Genomic DNA, 15927 nt, shown 5'->3' on the forward strand with positions numbered 1-15927 from the left:
TCGTTAGTACATAGCTGAATATCAATTATAAAATATATGTAATTATTACAATAGATGATACAATGTACATTTTCATACTTGCAATCTCATTATCGCTAATAGTGTTAGTCGCGTAATTATTATTAGTTAATACGTTTATAATCGTGCAGCGCGCTAATCCGTATTGTAAATGGCGATTTGTAAGGGCGTGCTCATTATATATTTGTCAACCGTTGTTCTGACTACTTTTGCAATGTACAATATGCCTGGTTATTTATAAAGCGGTAAATATTCGGTGAAATTAATTTCAATAGGCAGTCCTTTCATTGGGTCTCAGGAAAGCGCAGTAAACTTTTTACTAGATAACTATTTATAATATATATATGTATAATGTGTACATATGTATACATGTATATATAACTTTCAAACTTAATTAATTTACTTCAATATAATTAGTTGACATTACAAGACACATTTTGAACATAATTCATTATATATACAAATTGCCTTTAATAAAAAGGCCTTATAGAAAGAATACATCTAACAATTTTATTTTCAATTATAAATAAAGTCTCAAATAATTGCTATTTCACAATCTAACATGTACAAATCTAAAAGTCGAAATAATTCATCTGTTCGTGATGCAATAATTTGTTCACTGCGATTTAAAACTTTCATCACGCCTATTTACAAATAAAATTGTATAATACGTCCAATTTAGCATGTTTAATGTATGGCACGCTTTTCGTGATTTTAAATAATAGAATTCAAGAAATCTTTCTATTTTTGAAAGTATTCTTAAAAAGTAGTTTTGATAATTATTTTCGGAAAATTCGGTAGTAATATTTGATTTCTTGATTTTCTATAACGCATTGATTTCCTTTTATAATGTGTAAATATGTATGTTTAAATGTTTTACATGCAATATATATATTTTTGAAAATGATTTCTCTTATCGCAAATTTTAATCAACTGTCTTATATGTATTATATATATATATATATATATATGTATATATTTGTTATTATTTTTTTCAAGATCGAGCTATGAAACCGACATTATTTTCGTTTATACCAATAATCAGTCGATTTTTAGATGAATAATATATATTGGCTAGTATTGTGCAATTACTTATGTTTTGTAAAAACATTAATTTCAAGTAATCGGCATGTGATGTATCTATCTGGTTTCTTGTTTATTCTTTCCAATTAAATATAATAGATTTTGCTTGGAATATATTCATTTTATTATATTTATGAGATACTTTAGCAATTACACAAAAATTAATTCCATTTATATATTCTCCTTTTTAATATATTTTAATATACGCTTTTTGATCGCAGATAATAATCGTATATTAGCAGCCATATGTCCCATTTAAATTTGAAGTGAACTAGCTTGAGCGAATCGCGTCGCAGATCACATGTTTCAATGCCCAATTAAATACGCGTTATCGAAGCAAGCTTTATGATTACTGTAGGGTATTATTGTCCCTCGATCTAACGAAAAGAGATTTGTTTCGGCTTCCGGTGAACGACGCGGTAATAGCGTTTACGAATCCGTGATTTAGAATTGGTATACTTACACAGTAGCATTGTCCAGCGTAATTGATTGACTGTTGATATCGTTTCCGTGATTCGTATGATGACCATTCAACTCTCCTTCAACGTTACCCTGATTATTATCCAATACAATTTTGTTTTCATTAATGCCGTTGCTATGCGTCGTGCCATTGTGCACTATATCCGGCGCAGGCAGGTTGTTTTCTGTGTGATGCGCACGTTGTTCACCGCTAATAAACTGCTGAGTCGCCTCGGAAATTAAACTGGCTGTCATGATGTCGTCACCTTTGCCGCCTAGCACCGGTTTGCTCTCGTCGTTAGGACTATCTTCCTTCAACTTATCACCATCACCACCTTCTCCCTACGCATATATTTATCATAATCAATTATTTTTTAATCTCATCAATTTATTTAAATAGAAAATCCTGTTTAGATGGAAATTATTGAATACGATTAAATAAATAAATTAAATAAATAAATAAATAAATATATATATATATATATATATATATATATTCATTTATTTATATTATTTATATTATATATTTGCTGAAAGATTAATATAGCTAATAATATACATAACATTACCTTAGGTGTGTTGGATTGATTTCTGCCTCTCGTTCTAAGCATAATCGCCTCAACTCGTTTGCGTCTAGCATTGCGCTCCTCTTCCTCTTTTTTAAGCCTCTCAGCCATCTCAATTCGTTGTCTATAATTTAAATATATGTAGATATATTATTCGTTATATATATCATAAATCTTTAAAATAGATAAAAGAGAAAGAGGATTTTTCATAAACTAACTTTTCTGCCTCTTCTCTTGCTTTGCGTTCTGCTTCTTCTTTTTCTTGTTTTTGACGAGCTTCCTCTTCTCTTTTTCGTCTGTCTTCCTCTTCACGACGCTTAGCTTCTTCGATTGCCAATTGCAATCGCTGTTCTTCTGCCTTTCGAGCTTCATTAGCTAAACGTATAGTCTCTTCCTCTAGGCGACGTTGCTCCTCCTCTTCTGCGCGCAATCTTTCAGCTTCTAGACGCGCTTCTTCTTCCTGCAAAAATTATTATTGTAAGATAAAAGTCAAGTAAATGTAATCTCAAATTGATTTATATAGATGATACCTGTCGTTGGCGTTCTAATTCCGCCTCTCGTTCCGCTTGTTCTCGCGCTAATCTTCTACGTTCGGCCAAAGCTGCTTTAGCTTCCTCTTCGGTAGTGATTCTAATTTTCGCGATCATCGAAGCTGTAAAGCGAATCATCAATAAAATAGATAACCGCTGTTAATTATCGTTGAAAACTTGTGACAAATAATCACTTGACTTCAATAGTTTTGATTAATCATACCTGACATATCAACCTGTTCATCCATTTCACTCTCGGGCTTGGTTTCAATCGTCTCTGTCGGTTTCTTTTCCTGCTTATTTTCTTCCTTTTTAACAATTTTCGGTGGTTCTTCCATAATAACATCTGACAGATTTTCTTGCATTAAATTAGTTTCATCTTTGACTTGTTTGCTTGTTGACACAGGCTCCATCGTTACCTTCGTGTCGTTAATCGTAGATTCAGCAACATTTGCTTCCTATTAAAAAATAAAATTTAAAAGTATGCTTTATTATATGTGATAAACAATAATTATATGTTTGAAAAAATTATATCGAAAAGTGATAAGAATATTTATTTCACTTTGAAGATGCAGAATAAAGTTGTTTATTCTAAGGAATCAATATAGAACAAAAATTACCTGCGTCTTCTCGGTGCCTTGATCCTTCTTCTCCTCGTTCTTATCCTCCAATTTCACATCATGCGCCTCCTTATCCTCATTCTGTTTTATGATCTCTGCGGTTGTTTCGCGGATGAGCGGTGCATGCTCAACTCCGGGACTTTGCAAAGGTGTCGCCTTCGGAGTTATTCGCGGTGATGACTTGGCGTTCTTGATTAATTTCTCCGTCGGTTTTTTTATCTCTGTTACTTTGGGTATAGAAGGTTTCTTTGGAGTGCTATGGACCTTTGGCAGTGGTGGCTTTGAATCCTTCGTTAGTTTCACGTCGCCCACTAGATCTACGATAATAGAAATAATTGACATACTTTTTCTTTTATGTGCGTATGAAATTTTTTATATACAATATTTACACGTGCAATTCTAATAGTCGATATTAGAAATGATATATACAAGAAGTTGGGGATACACAAAAAAAAGGATTCGTAAAAAAAATAAATAAAATTGTAAATCGATAAAAATTATTTAAGAAAGATATAAAGAAAAAAAATTTATATAAAATCGAAATGTTTTTATACAGTCTCTCTTCGTCACATCTTCTCAGATATGTATGATACACCGTGTACAATATATCGTACCCTTTCAGGACATATATACATATATTGTTGTATCTATGCCTGTTCAATACTTGTATATGTAATAATATATATAATTTAGATCATAGCTAAAACATTTATTTATCATTTATATTATCCTTTTTTTCTCGAATTATTCTAATATGTCATATTTTCGCTAATTTTCAGAATTTGACTTTCATAAGTTGTTTTTCTTCTTTCTTTTTAGGTTTCTGGCCAATCCTCGGTGGCCTGAAAGGGTCAATGGAAGTAAAATGAGAGAGCATGCTCACTGTGTTTCTCTGTGATCGAGACACCGGTACCGGCAATAGAAGCGGGCCGCGGTCGGCGCGACGCGGCCGTGCGGATACGCAGATTGACGTTACTGCTGCCCACGCTGCTGGCGCTCTGCTGACTCATGGAGCTGTGCGGCCGGGATGGGCTGTTGGGCGTCACTTCGCCGCTGCGGATACCTATGCGCACCCACCCAAGGTAAGTATATCTGTTGATCTGTTCTTATGTCGATTGAACGCGATCGCGCGATTCTATCTCTCGACAGGAAAGTATCGACGCTGTGAATAAATTCTCGTTTGTATTTTTCTCTCTTTTTTTTGACACTCTATCGAGATCGTATAGTGTTATGCTTGCTTGTGTTGTGACGCAAAGTGCAGCAGGCGAACATCGCAAGAAATCGAAACGCAAGCACCGCCACCGGTGTTCAAATGCTGTCGGTGAGAAAAGAAAATAATCGAAACAAAAGAAAATAAGCCAAAATGAAAATAAGAGAGAAATCAAATTTTAATTAATTGCGTAAAATAACAGGGTGAAAGAATTGCATAATTGAGTGGATTAAGTGGAGGAATAAATTGCACATTAAATACGAATACGATACTAAGTGAACTGCGAGATATGTAAGTTACGTGTAAGAACGATAATAGTAATAAGAAAACATGCAGCTTACCGAAACGTTAGCTCATACCTTTACCCTTGGTACCGAAAAGCCGCTGAGAGATCTTCCTTAGTAGGAGCGTTTTGTTAATCGAATTGCAGATCAAAGAACCGGTTGCATTAAAATCGGCTTGAATCAACAACTCTCAATTAATTTCTCTTTTTTCACATTGTTAAATTTATGTAAATAATTACTGACAAACTTAATTGTTTCTTAACTAATAGAATTAGCTCTTCCTTGATGCAACTGGCTCTTAATGTTAAAAATGTCACGTATGTTACTAGTAACATATTGTTAAAAAATTCGAAATTTTCGAAAAAGTCGATGGGTTAATCATCATGAAAAAGTATAACGGATGTGTAAAAGCATTAATATATTAAATTGAAATGTGAATTAATGTTTTGCGGCTTGAAATTAGAAGAAAAGAAATAGGGGCTTTCTTTTTCCTTCTATTTTCACGCTCCTTCTATTTTCTGGAATGAAGTCGTCCTAATTGATTCACAAACATTTTTTTACACTCTTTCATGCATGTGTGCACCCAACTCAAATCACGTTTTCTTTTTAGATACAACGAGTGCATTCACATGTATTTTATCTTTGATTAAACTTTTACTTAAGAGATCACGCTCCCAATTCGAAGACCATAATACGATCTAGCTTACGAAACTTATTGTCAAATAATGAACCCGACTATATACAACGAGAAAAGTTAACGAGAAAATTAGTGTAAAGCAAAACGAGTGATTAATTAAATTTCAGAAAGGTTGATCGCGGAGAAAATCGACTCTACATACTTTTACAAAATAAATTAACGTGTAAAAAATGTAATCTATCATCGAGCTATATATTTCATTACTTCGTCTATATATATTTCTACAGCGTCAAAAATAATAAAACATCTACGCTTTCTTTTTAAGCAAAAAAGAAATTTATCGATAGTTTATAAAAAAAATCGTGAAGGGACCGTTTCAGCTATTGTACAGAAGCTCGATTTGCGGTGGGAAATTGAGGGTCGATTTTGTCGAGTTGAGTGCACGGTCACCCTTAGCGCACTTACCTTGCTGGGCCTGTTGGTGCTCGCGGGCCTTGCGGCGGAGTCTCTCGGCGCGGGTGGGTCTGGGCATTGGCGCCGCGCCCGGCAGCGTGCCCATGCTACGCGAATTATCGGAACGCTTGAGGCTCTTGGTGCTTCCGGGCGCGGCCAAGTGCGACATGCTGCGGCTCATGCTAGAAGCGCCCTGCAGAGGCTGGCTCTGCTGCCGCTGCTCCGCGAGCGTGCCGAGTTGCTCGGTCGCGCGTTTCCTAGGCTGTGCCAGCTGATCCAGCCTGGACATGGAGTAAGTCCTACCTGGCGAGCGCGTGAAGGCCTTGGCGCTGAAACTGCGTGCCGTCGACGGCGGGCCGTCGCGCGGGGACGGTATCGTCGGCATCAGATCGGTGCGTCGCCTGTTCACTCGTAGGTAAACCGAGGTCGGAGTGCTGGGTGTGCCGCCATCGCTATCCTCACCTGCAAAGAATCTCGCTTAGGGTTGCCTTGTGTGTATCGCGACGCGATGGTCCGTCGATCCGCGCAGCGATTACACGGCTCGCTCGATGGAGACACACTCGAGTAAAGAGTTTCTCCACGACGCATCAACATCATTGACGTTTCCAGATTTTTTATTTTTATTTTTCTTTTCTCAATTCCGTTGCATAAATTGTGCTGCTTTGCTTTTCATGCTGTGACGTGTAGAGGGATACTGCGAAAGTACACTGACAGATGTTTTCCTCGCAACTGCGTGTGTTATGTAACTCTTGTTAAGCGTGTTCGTTTCTTTGTACGAAATTTATGAAGATATAAATCAAGAGTTAATGCATTTATTTGATGAACAAGGAAAAAAAGATCACAACATATATGTATTTTTTAAAAGAAAAATATTTCTTGAAAGAAATTTATTTAATGGAAAATATTTATGTTTTTCTTAAGTAAATTTTCTAAGTAAATCGCTATATATATTAAAGTGATATTATTAAAGTATCGAAATTTTATGTGTATGTGTGTGTGTGTGTTTGTATGTGCTGTATAAATTTTATATATAGAAGGAAATAATACGATATATATCTTATACGAGTAATATTAGGAAAGCGAAATAACATTTAATGTCACACATAATCAAATAATTCCTAAAAATACAACAATTCAATCCATGCAAGAATAAACTCGGTATTATTTATAACAATTTTAATCTATATCAAATCAACGATATAATTTTAAATTAAAATCTCAGTTTATTCTGGTATAGCGTAATAATATATCTTTACTGTTAAACTATAAATTAATTTTTTCTATAATGCAACTATAAATTATTATTGTATATAACTAATAATTTTAGATTGAGTATATAAAATCTCATAAAAGTTCTACAATGATCAAAGAACTAGTAATTTAACGTCATATTGATATGAAATGTATAAAATAAAATGAAATATTAAAGGATTGACAATCGTCCTATTAGACACGTATATTAACGATGATATTTGAAGACTATAGTTTCTAATTGTAAACTCTAATTTCTAAATTTCTTTCTCGACATCAGAAATTTCGCTTTCATCAAATCACATTTCAAATCCGTTTGGTAAAACTCATTAACAAGTGAATAAAATTATAACAATACCAGCTAAAATTTTACTTGCAACTAAACGTTAATAGTGTTTAATGGTCTACCCGCATGAATAACACAATAGATTAGCAGGGAACACAAAGGACAAATTAGCGGCACACATTGTTGCGTGATATTGGCTGCCATGTAGTCTCATTTACGAATGGCTATCGATGGTCTCTCGAGAAATCGCAGAATCCACCTGACCAATACCATACAACCTACGGAAAGGAAACTACAAGACAATTAATGAGAGAAAGTGCGCGGGTTATATGTTCTTACGATGTTAAATGAACGTAACATGCACTGATAGAGTATGCAGTGAGTAAAAACATAATGATGTAGAAAACATAATGGTGTAGAATGAAAGAGAGAAAGGGAGAGAATTTGAAATGAGAGTGTATGCTAAATAAAACGAGAGACAAGGATCGATAATATTCATTCTTGAAACGAATAGAACGGATCTCTTCCAGCATTTTTGCAGGCTTCTGAGACATCAGGACTCACCACTGGCAGCCCGCTGAATCATGGGACGCCTAGCGTCGCTATCAGACTTATCATCGACGGCAAAGATGTCGGTTGTGGGGGGCAGAGAGAGGCTGGCTCTCTTATGCTTGGCAGGAGTTAAGGGAGGATCGGGGCTAGAATTCCAATTGAACACCTCGTACATGGACGAGGACATTCTCATATCTGCAAACAAACCATTCAACGCAACGCAAATATATTAGGTATTCCGCGAAAATTTTATTTATTCGAGCGATTGGACGAGAAAAGAAATAGAAAGCATGACTACATCAGCATAAGTTAGATACGGTTGTGAATTGTACTTTCTTATTTCAAATATATACAACATTTGGTTTTTACAAAACCACCACCGATAATTACAGATGATAGCAAAGCGAAGATATACAGGGAGAGAGGAAATTCCCATAATTATTGTTTAATTATTGTATAATTATTGTTAAAAAATTATTGTTTAAATTCTTTAAGTATTTTATGTTTCTTTCTTCTTTTCGCATAATATTCAAAATGTTATTTCCTTGAAACAAAAAATAAAAAATACGTGTTTGCGCATAGGGAAGAATGAATGAAGATGTAGCGTTTTCAGGAGAAATGCTGATCGAGTAATCTGTGTGCAGTGTAAACAAGAAAAAAATAAAAATATCAAAATGTATCGCGTTAAAAAGCAAAACTTGCAACTTATAACTTATCGCGGGATTCAAAACGTTCTCAAGACTCGCTGTGTAACCAAACTTAAGCTGAGAAATACATATACACATAGATTCGGTATCGTTTAAAGGGACACTGTCACAAGAATATACACTGTAACAGGATAAGCTATAGAGTGTAAACCTGAAAATAAAAAACTAAAAAGGTAAAACGCTGTAGAGAAGATCACGTTCTAACAGTGCTGGACAATCGTTCTTTCATGCTTCGTAGTGACTTCATTACGAATGTAGAGAAACTTGGTGTGACGATGATTCTCTTTTTCTCTCTTCATATATAATTATCGTCACACATTTATTAAATGTGTTAACAATTGTTATAATTATTAAAATTATCATAAATTATGATAATTTGTGATAATTTTAATCGTACTAATTGTTATACATTTTAATAGACATAATCAATTATTTAAATCACTTTCTACACTACTTTCCATGTTATAATAACATGGAGAGATACACAGATTTTTTTCACGGCGAGTACACTGTGAAAATTTTGTTTATCATATGTGCATCTTCCGCGATAAAGTTTCTCTCTACTTTGTACACAGCGGTATCGATTACCGCTAAGAAAAATATATTGCTAAAGGTATCGGAAGCGATCGTGCGTAAAGTATGGGTTACGACAAGATGCGAGCCGCTTCCTTGTGCAGTTTATCTGGGTAGCTCGACGTATCCCAGCATTGGAGTAAGTGACGTAGAAATATTCTCGCAACGATGATGCGATTAAATGACACTATCCCACGTGAATCCGCGATAGAAAGAACGATTGTAAATCCAAACGATAAACATTAATCATCGATACATACGTGGAATATATTCGAACAAATAGGGTGAAGCAAGCAGAAGGGAACGAGCTGCGATTCGCTGGCACGATTTATATTCCTTCAGAATCGTGAAATTTATTCTATTTTATGATTTACGTATCATAAAATTTTTCCCTTCGATATTTAACTATCTTAGAATTTAACTGTGCTGATCACATAGTTTACTTCATTAATTTGTTTCTTATCTTATACTTTAAGATATTTCTATTTTACAAATAATATATATAATCTCTATGAAAAAGATTAAGTCACGAAAAAAATCGCCATAAAATATATTTCATTCAAAAGTGATTTAATTAATGCTAATCATTCGATTTTTTTCTATTAATCTTTCCCGTTTTACGACACACAATAATACCTTACGTGATTCGATTCGTATTTATACTCACGTTGAAGTATACCAAATCCACTTCCGAGCCGTTCATCGTGCGTGTTCGCATCAAGGATCGTTGATTCGACTGAATTTACGGTAAACATTAATTTGCATTCCACCGGTGTACGGTGCAATACCAACGCGTGTATTATTCACACTTCATGTGCGAAGTACGGAAAAGTACTTTAACGCTTTCAGCGCTGCTGCCGAGCCATTTCATAGTATATACATATATATTACACGCATATTTTATGAGATATATTTCTTATATCTCATAAACGTTATACGTTTCAATCTTTTTGTGATAAATCAAGTATAGCATGCGTCATATTACATTTATGGTCAACTGCAAGCATTTCGATACGAATAGTATGTGGCAAAGTTTACTATCTCTAAAAAAATGAGCAGAAGATAATTAAAAATCAAATTTAAAATATATATTGACATTCGTGTGATAACAGAATTTTAGAGAACAAAATTATTACGTGAACATTGATTGAAACAAATATAAATCGAAATGTAGAATGCGGAGATAAATCATTCAGAAATACTGCAGATTGTATCAGAATCGACTGGAGAATCTCTCTCTCGAGAATTTCTCGCAAAATAGAACGCTTAAGCAGCATGCAGCGAGTCTAACACTGCGCGCTGAAAGGGTTAATCGAATTTCCATGTGCGACGTGTACAGTTACATGCTCATCAACGATCGTTCTCGGTTGCTCTTTGGTGAACTTTGGTGAATTCGATTTTGGTCTATGGAGAAATATAAATCGACTGACCTTCGCCGGGCTTCCGATCGAGTCCGCCGGCGGAAGTGGCCCGTTTTTTGCTGCCGTCAAGCTCCCTCTCGGAGGACCTCCTAGTGAGAGGTTGCGCCGCAGAGAACATCATGACATTGGTAGTAGAAGTAGCCCTACGAGTGCCCCAGAAAGTGGAGCCGCCAGTGTCGGCGGGTTCCAGCATTCGTGGTGTGGAGCTACCGAACGCGAAGACAATGTGAGATCTTTCGTTCTTCCTCTTTGCCTCGATACGCGCCTCTCTTTCCTGATTCTTGCGAAGGATCGCTTCCCGTCTTTCTCGTTCCGCCTCGCATATCAGCCGTTTTCTCTCCTCCACTTGATTTCGTCTGCGTAAAGAGAAACAAAATGAATTTGTCTAAAACGCCTATCATTCAAAGCTGTTCTTGCACGAGACTTTAAATTCCGCTCTCACGCGATGCAATATGATTTTAAAGACCGACAGGAATAAAACGAGCTATATTCGATGTTTTGACGAAAGGCTTGAATTGGTCGAAGCCTCCATTAAAGTAATCACGAGTAAAATATTCTCGGCACCAACGAACCTGTCGTTGTCACGCGATCGGAGCTCGTCGATGCGTCTTCGTCGTTCCTCTTCACGTTGCTCGCGGAAACGTTGCGCGGCGAGGGCCTGTTGCCTGAGCTCCTCCAACTTCCGCTGCCGCTCCTCGTTCTGCCTCTCACGGACAAGCTTCGCCCTGTCCAACTCCTTCGAGCTTCCCGTCGACTCCCGTCCTGTGAACAGTCGTGTCAAAAGAACGTATTCAGTATACGTCCGTTTAAACTAGTTATAAAGCTTTTAGTTTGTACTGGTTGCTTCCCACGAGCAAGAAAACTCGATTAAAGATAAATGTATCTTCTTTTAAAATATTATATACAATTTTTATTCTCTCATATATTTAGAAATTTCAAGTTAAGCAAATTTAAATAAAAGTTTGTAGAATTGTCTATCGAAAAATGACCTCAAATCATAGACAAATAAATGCGATCGGAAAATTTTAATAATTTCAATTTATTTTATTGGATAAGTTTATATCGCATACATAGTAATTATATTGAAAAAATTGCACTATGTTAGCTAAGATTAAAGAATAAATAAGTAGATAATAAAAAAATTTAATGCTGTGATTAAAAAAATTAATTTATCAAAATAAATGCTATTTGATAAGCAATTAACTATTAAAAATAATTTATATAATAAAACAGGGAATATAGAGGAATAAAATAATTAGGGGAATGTGCTGACCTCATCTCACTGCTCACTAGAAAAGAGAGTTTATACATCAAGATAAAAATAACTATTTACAAAATGTACAATCCAAAATAAAATAGTTCTGTAATTCAGAACATTGCAATATATAATATATGATGTCCTAAAAATAAAGTGTGTCTAATGAATAAAGGTTTTTACTACAGGTTATTATTAGATATAATATGCAAATGAATAACTATCCGTTATTTATTAAAACTGTTGAAGGTGTTAAAAACCAATGACTCGTTAGTGTCATCGAAATAAGAAAAGGAGTCTAGTGAGAAGAAAAGGAAAATGGTCTGTACAGTGCCCTTGAAAACGTTGGTACCTTCATTCTCATAAGGACGATCGCCGTCGAGGGAATCTTCATCGTAGAGACTTCGCCGGCGCTTCACATCTGCCGAGAAGAAAGTGAGAGTGCGTGTGCACGTAAGATTCGAGATTAAGATTGTAGCATGTACGAATGAATGAATGAATGAATCAATGAATCAATGAATCAATGAATTTAATAATTGAGTAAATGGATAAAAGCATGAGTATTGGCAGATATCTGCGTGTATGCACGATTACAATGAATAGTTACATGTGACGTATAGTTGATGAAATTAATGCAAGATTGAGGATAAAAAAATAATGAATATGTCATTTGATGTTAATGTCAATATTTGATATCAGAAAGTTCTGTTAATTTTTCTGCAACATGTAAGTACAAAGTTTCATTAATAAAATAATTAAAATTAATTAAAAATGAAATAAAGAAAGGGAAAAGAATAAAATAAATCCATAAATCTCAATTATGATTATTGTTTTAATATTAGTGGGCATACAGTGCATTGGACTTGAAGCGTTTCTCTGCTCCTAATTTCAACTAGAATAGTCTCTGTGATATATTTCTATTTTATATAAAACTGTGATATACTTCTATTTTATAGAAAAATTCCATTTTCTTTAAGCAGCGATTTTTCATTATGTTATTTTCATCTACTTTTTCATTTCTTCTAAAAAGATAATCGGACTGTATGAGAAGATTGCAGCTGTCCAAAGACTCGCAATCACAGACAGCGTTTATTTTATAAGCAGGAAACGAAGTTATCGTTGCCCACGATATATAGCAAAATCCTTTCCACTGAAAGCGATATTAAAAAATTAGATGCGCAAAGAAAAAGCTTCTTTCAAGGGATGAGATCTACGTAATAGCGAAAAAATTGCGCGTCGAATTTAGACCTTATTACATGGATCAAAGGTTAATACTACGCAGAAAGTTTTTGAAAATATGCTCGGTATTATTTTTGACAGGATTAAAAAGAAATCCTGACAGGAAAAAGAAACAGCGTTAGAATTTACAGAAAAAGATATATATATGTGTGTGTGTGTGTGTGTGTGTGTGTGTGTGTATAAATGTATATAGATATATAGATATATATTTATAAATATATTTCATTATGAAATATATTTATAGATATATTTCTTATATTTATAGATATATTTCATTATAAAATGAATCATTAATATTTTTAGAATTCTCAAGGAGGATTATTTCCATAATAATATGGAGTCTTATCATATTTATTATATTTAAACAGAACGAATACGTGTCAGATGTATGCAACAGTATTTCTTATATTGCAAATCTTTAACATTGATTAGATTCACAAACTCATCAAAGGATTAGCATTAAAACTGGAAGATATTAACAATTATGTCAAATGTTCATTCCATTAAAAAATTACACGACTCGTTAGCTTTGTTACATGATCTTCCTGTAGAATGAATTGGCTGTTCATGACTTCCGCAGTCGCGGCCAATGGCGTATGCTGACGAAAAAATCGATGAAAATGTTTGAAATTAGCTTTGTTAAACAATCCGGTTACAGCAGCTTGACAGATCTATCTACGCAATTGGGAACTACAATACAGCATCATTCTGTGGTCAGTAGTCAGAAGAACAAACGTGTCATATATCACGATCCACATTCAGGCATTTAATATTCATTGTCAGACGTGATTATTCCATCCTCATGCCGTATTTACAGCCAGTTAAATCCGATCTTTGCAAATAAAGTTTTACATCTGGAGTTGTCACGTTTTCCAGCTAAATAAGGGCATTAATACGGGTATAAAAGGGCTTAAATTCAGATAGCATTAATCTTTTTAATCGTAGTATCAACATTTTAATTTCAAAGTGCAGTAAAAGTGCATATATTAATATTTTATTATTAACATGTATATATCATACAGATTTTTTTTTGATAACGAACAAAGATTCACGATCTATTATTTTTTATTTCATGAGTGGTTACTTTTGAAAGATTAAATGTGTCTCTACACATGAATGCGTTATGTAACGAATTGAGATGCAATCTCATTGTCAGTTTGTCCTCGACAAACAATCAAATATGATTGTTCTTTTTATATTGCAAAAAAAGGGAGAAAGAAAATAGAATTCCGCACCACGATACACACAAACGTTAGAACACGTTGATCAATCCGAGGGCATACCTGACAAAGCGAGGGAATCTTGGTCACCGCCGATCTGCGCGAACCAGTGCATTGTTTGTTCTGCGGAAGATAAATTCAAAAAGATACACAACTCTCTGGATTATCGCGTATATAATGCTCAGCTTAGTCGTGCGATAAATATGATCCTTGCGTTGATGAAGAACGCACGATTATGAATTTAATAAAAGACGACGAGGTAATCAAAGTATATTGTTAATAATGAAAAAGAGAATCGATTCTAATCACTATAATTTATCCAAAGACGACAATTATCGTGCGTGTTATATTGCTCGATACTTATTCAATCGTATTTCGGTAATGAAGATTATTTAAAATTAAATATTTGATTACGCCATGTACGTCTCCTTGGGGAAGCTTATTTAGCGATAATTAAATTGCTCCGAATAAATCTGTACGTCTTTCTCTCTGCAATGACGCAAACTCATTAATAAATTTCTACGTTTGAAATTAAATTTTCGTCGAGTGATGAAGTATCGATCGGCAGCTCGTTATCTCACGCATACAATCGGTGCCAATGAAGTCGTTCGCTATACACCCGATATCGTTTCAATCCGATAGGAGTTTCACTCTCTCTTGCATTCGTTGCAATATGGCTGGCTTATTTTCGTCCTTCGTCGAGGATCCGCTTTCGACGAGCATCAATAGGAATGACTGCCGAACTGCCAATGTGGTTTCCGATTGCTGATTGCAAATATCAGGTGGATGGGAAAGAGTGCGAAAATAGAGACGGTAAGCCCACCGCTAATAATTGGACATGTCATTAATAATGCGAACGCGGAATCAAACGGAAGCGAGGAAGATCAGAATGTAACATAAAAAAATATTTCGAGTAGAGTATATTGTAGAGATTCTCGAAAATAGCGCTGGATTTTTCAAATAATGTGCGATAGAATTTCTTTTCTTTTATCGAAGAAGAGAGGAAGATTCATGTGTATGTAATGTAATTTGGAAGATGGATTCGTATCAAATTATTGAAAACTCGATATTCAATGAAGTGGTAGATGATCGTTCGAGTATTCTAAAATTAAAAACTAAAGAATCGAGAAATGCCGGATATGATAAATTATCTGGTTCAATATATCATTGTATCACTTAACATTTATGGGAAAAATATCGAGTATTTTATATTCTTCAACATTTTTCAAAGTCACAGATTATGGAAGCAGAAACATGTTATCGTTCGTACCTGTGTGCTATTGCATCAAACTTTTATCAATAATTCATCTTTTTAAAGACTACATTAGTTAAAAATGATTGGCACAATTTCTCAGTATTTCTTGTAATTAATTTTGAATTGACATTTTGCAATTAGATACAAAATAGTCAACAAATTGATTAATATGATATAAAAAAAATATTATTAATAAATATTAATACTATAAAAAATATAATTAATAATAAATTAATATCTTAATATTAAATTAATATGATACACAAAAGACTGTGCATATAATCGCACTTTTGCAGATTAAAATGGCG

General features: G+C 34.4%; 1 protein-coding gene across 41 annotated transcripts in view; it reads right to left on the minus strand.

The window, feature by feature from the left end:
* LOC105248276 (MAP7 domain-containing protein 1) overlaps window positions 1–15927 on the minus strand; it is a 149777-nt gene that overhangs the window by 2510 nt on the left and 131340 nt on the right. For 18 of the 41 annotated variants that reach the window (XM_011253004.3, XM_011252990.3, XM_011253000.3 and 15 more), the window contains 13 exons: window positions 14428–14487; window positions 12258–12326; window positions 11223–11412; window positions 10660–11006; window positions 7962–8144; window positions 5873–6322; window positions 4160–4339; window positions 3277–3593; window positions 2880–3114; window positions 2657–2778; window positions 2345–2586; window positions 2130–2250; window positions 1565–1902 (listed from right to left, as the gene is read on the minus strand). In XM_011253004.3, the coding sequence (XP_011251306.1) occupies window positions 1565–1902; window positions 2130–2250; window positions 2345–2586; window positions 2657–2778; window positions 2880–3114; window positions 3277–3593; window positions 4160–4339; window positions 5873–6322; window positions 7962–8144; window positions 10660–11006; window positions 11223–11412; window positions 12258–12326; window positions 14428–14487 (2854 nt within the window). The remainder of the gene's footprint in view (window positions 1–1564; window positions 1903–2129; window positions 2251–2344; window positions 2587–2656; window positions 2779–2879; window positions 3115–3276; window positions 3594–4159; window positions 4340–5872; window positions 6323–7961; window positions 8145–10659; window positions 11007–11222; window positions 11413–12257; window positions 12327–14427; window positions 14488–15927) is intronic. The other 23 variants (XM_025409569.1, XM_011252995.3, XM_025409570.1 and 20 more) reach the window with 9 other exon arrangements.

The sequence above is a fragment of the Camponotus floridanus genome, unplaced genomic scaffold (genome assembly GCF_003227725.1).
Source record: "Camponotus floridanus strain SB8 unplaced genomic scaffold, Cflo_v7.5 scaffold27, whole genome shotgun sequence".
Taxonomy (NCBI): domain Eukaryota; kingdom Metazoa; phylum Arthropoda; class Insecta; order Hymenoptera; family Formicidae; genus Camponotus; species Camponotus floridanus.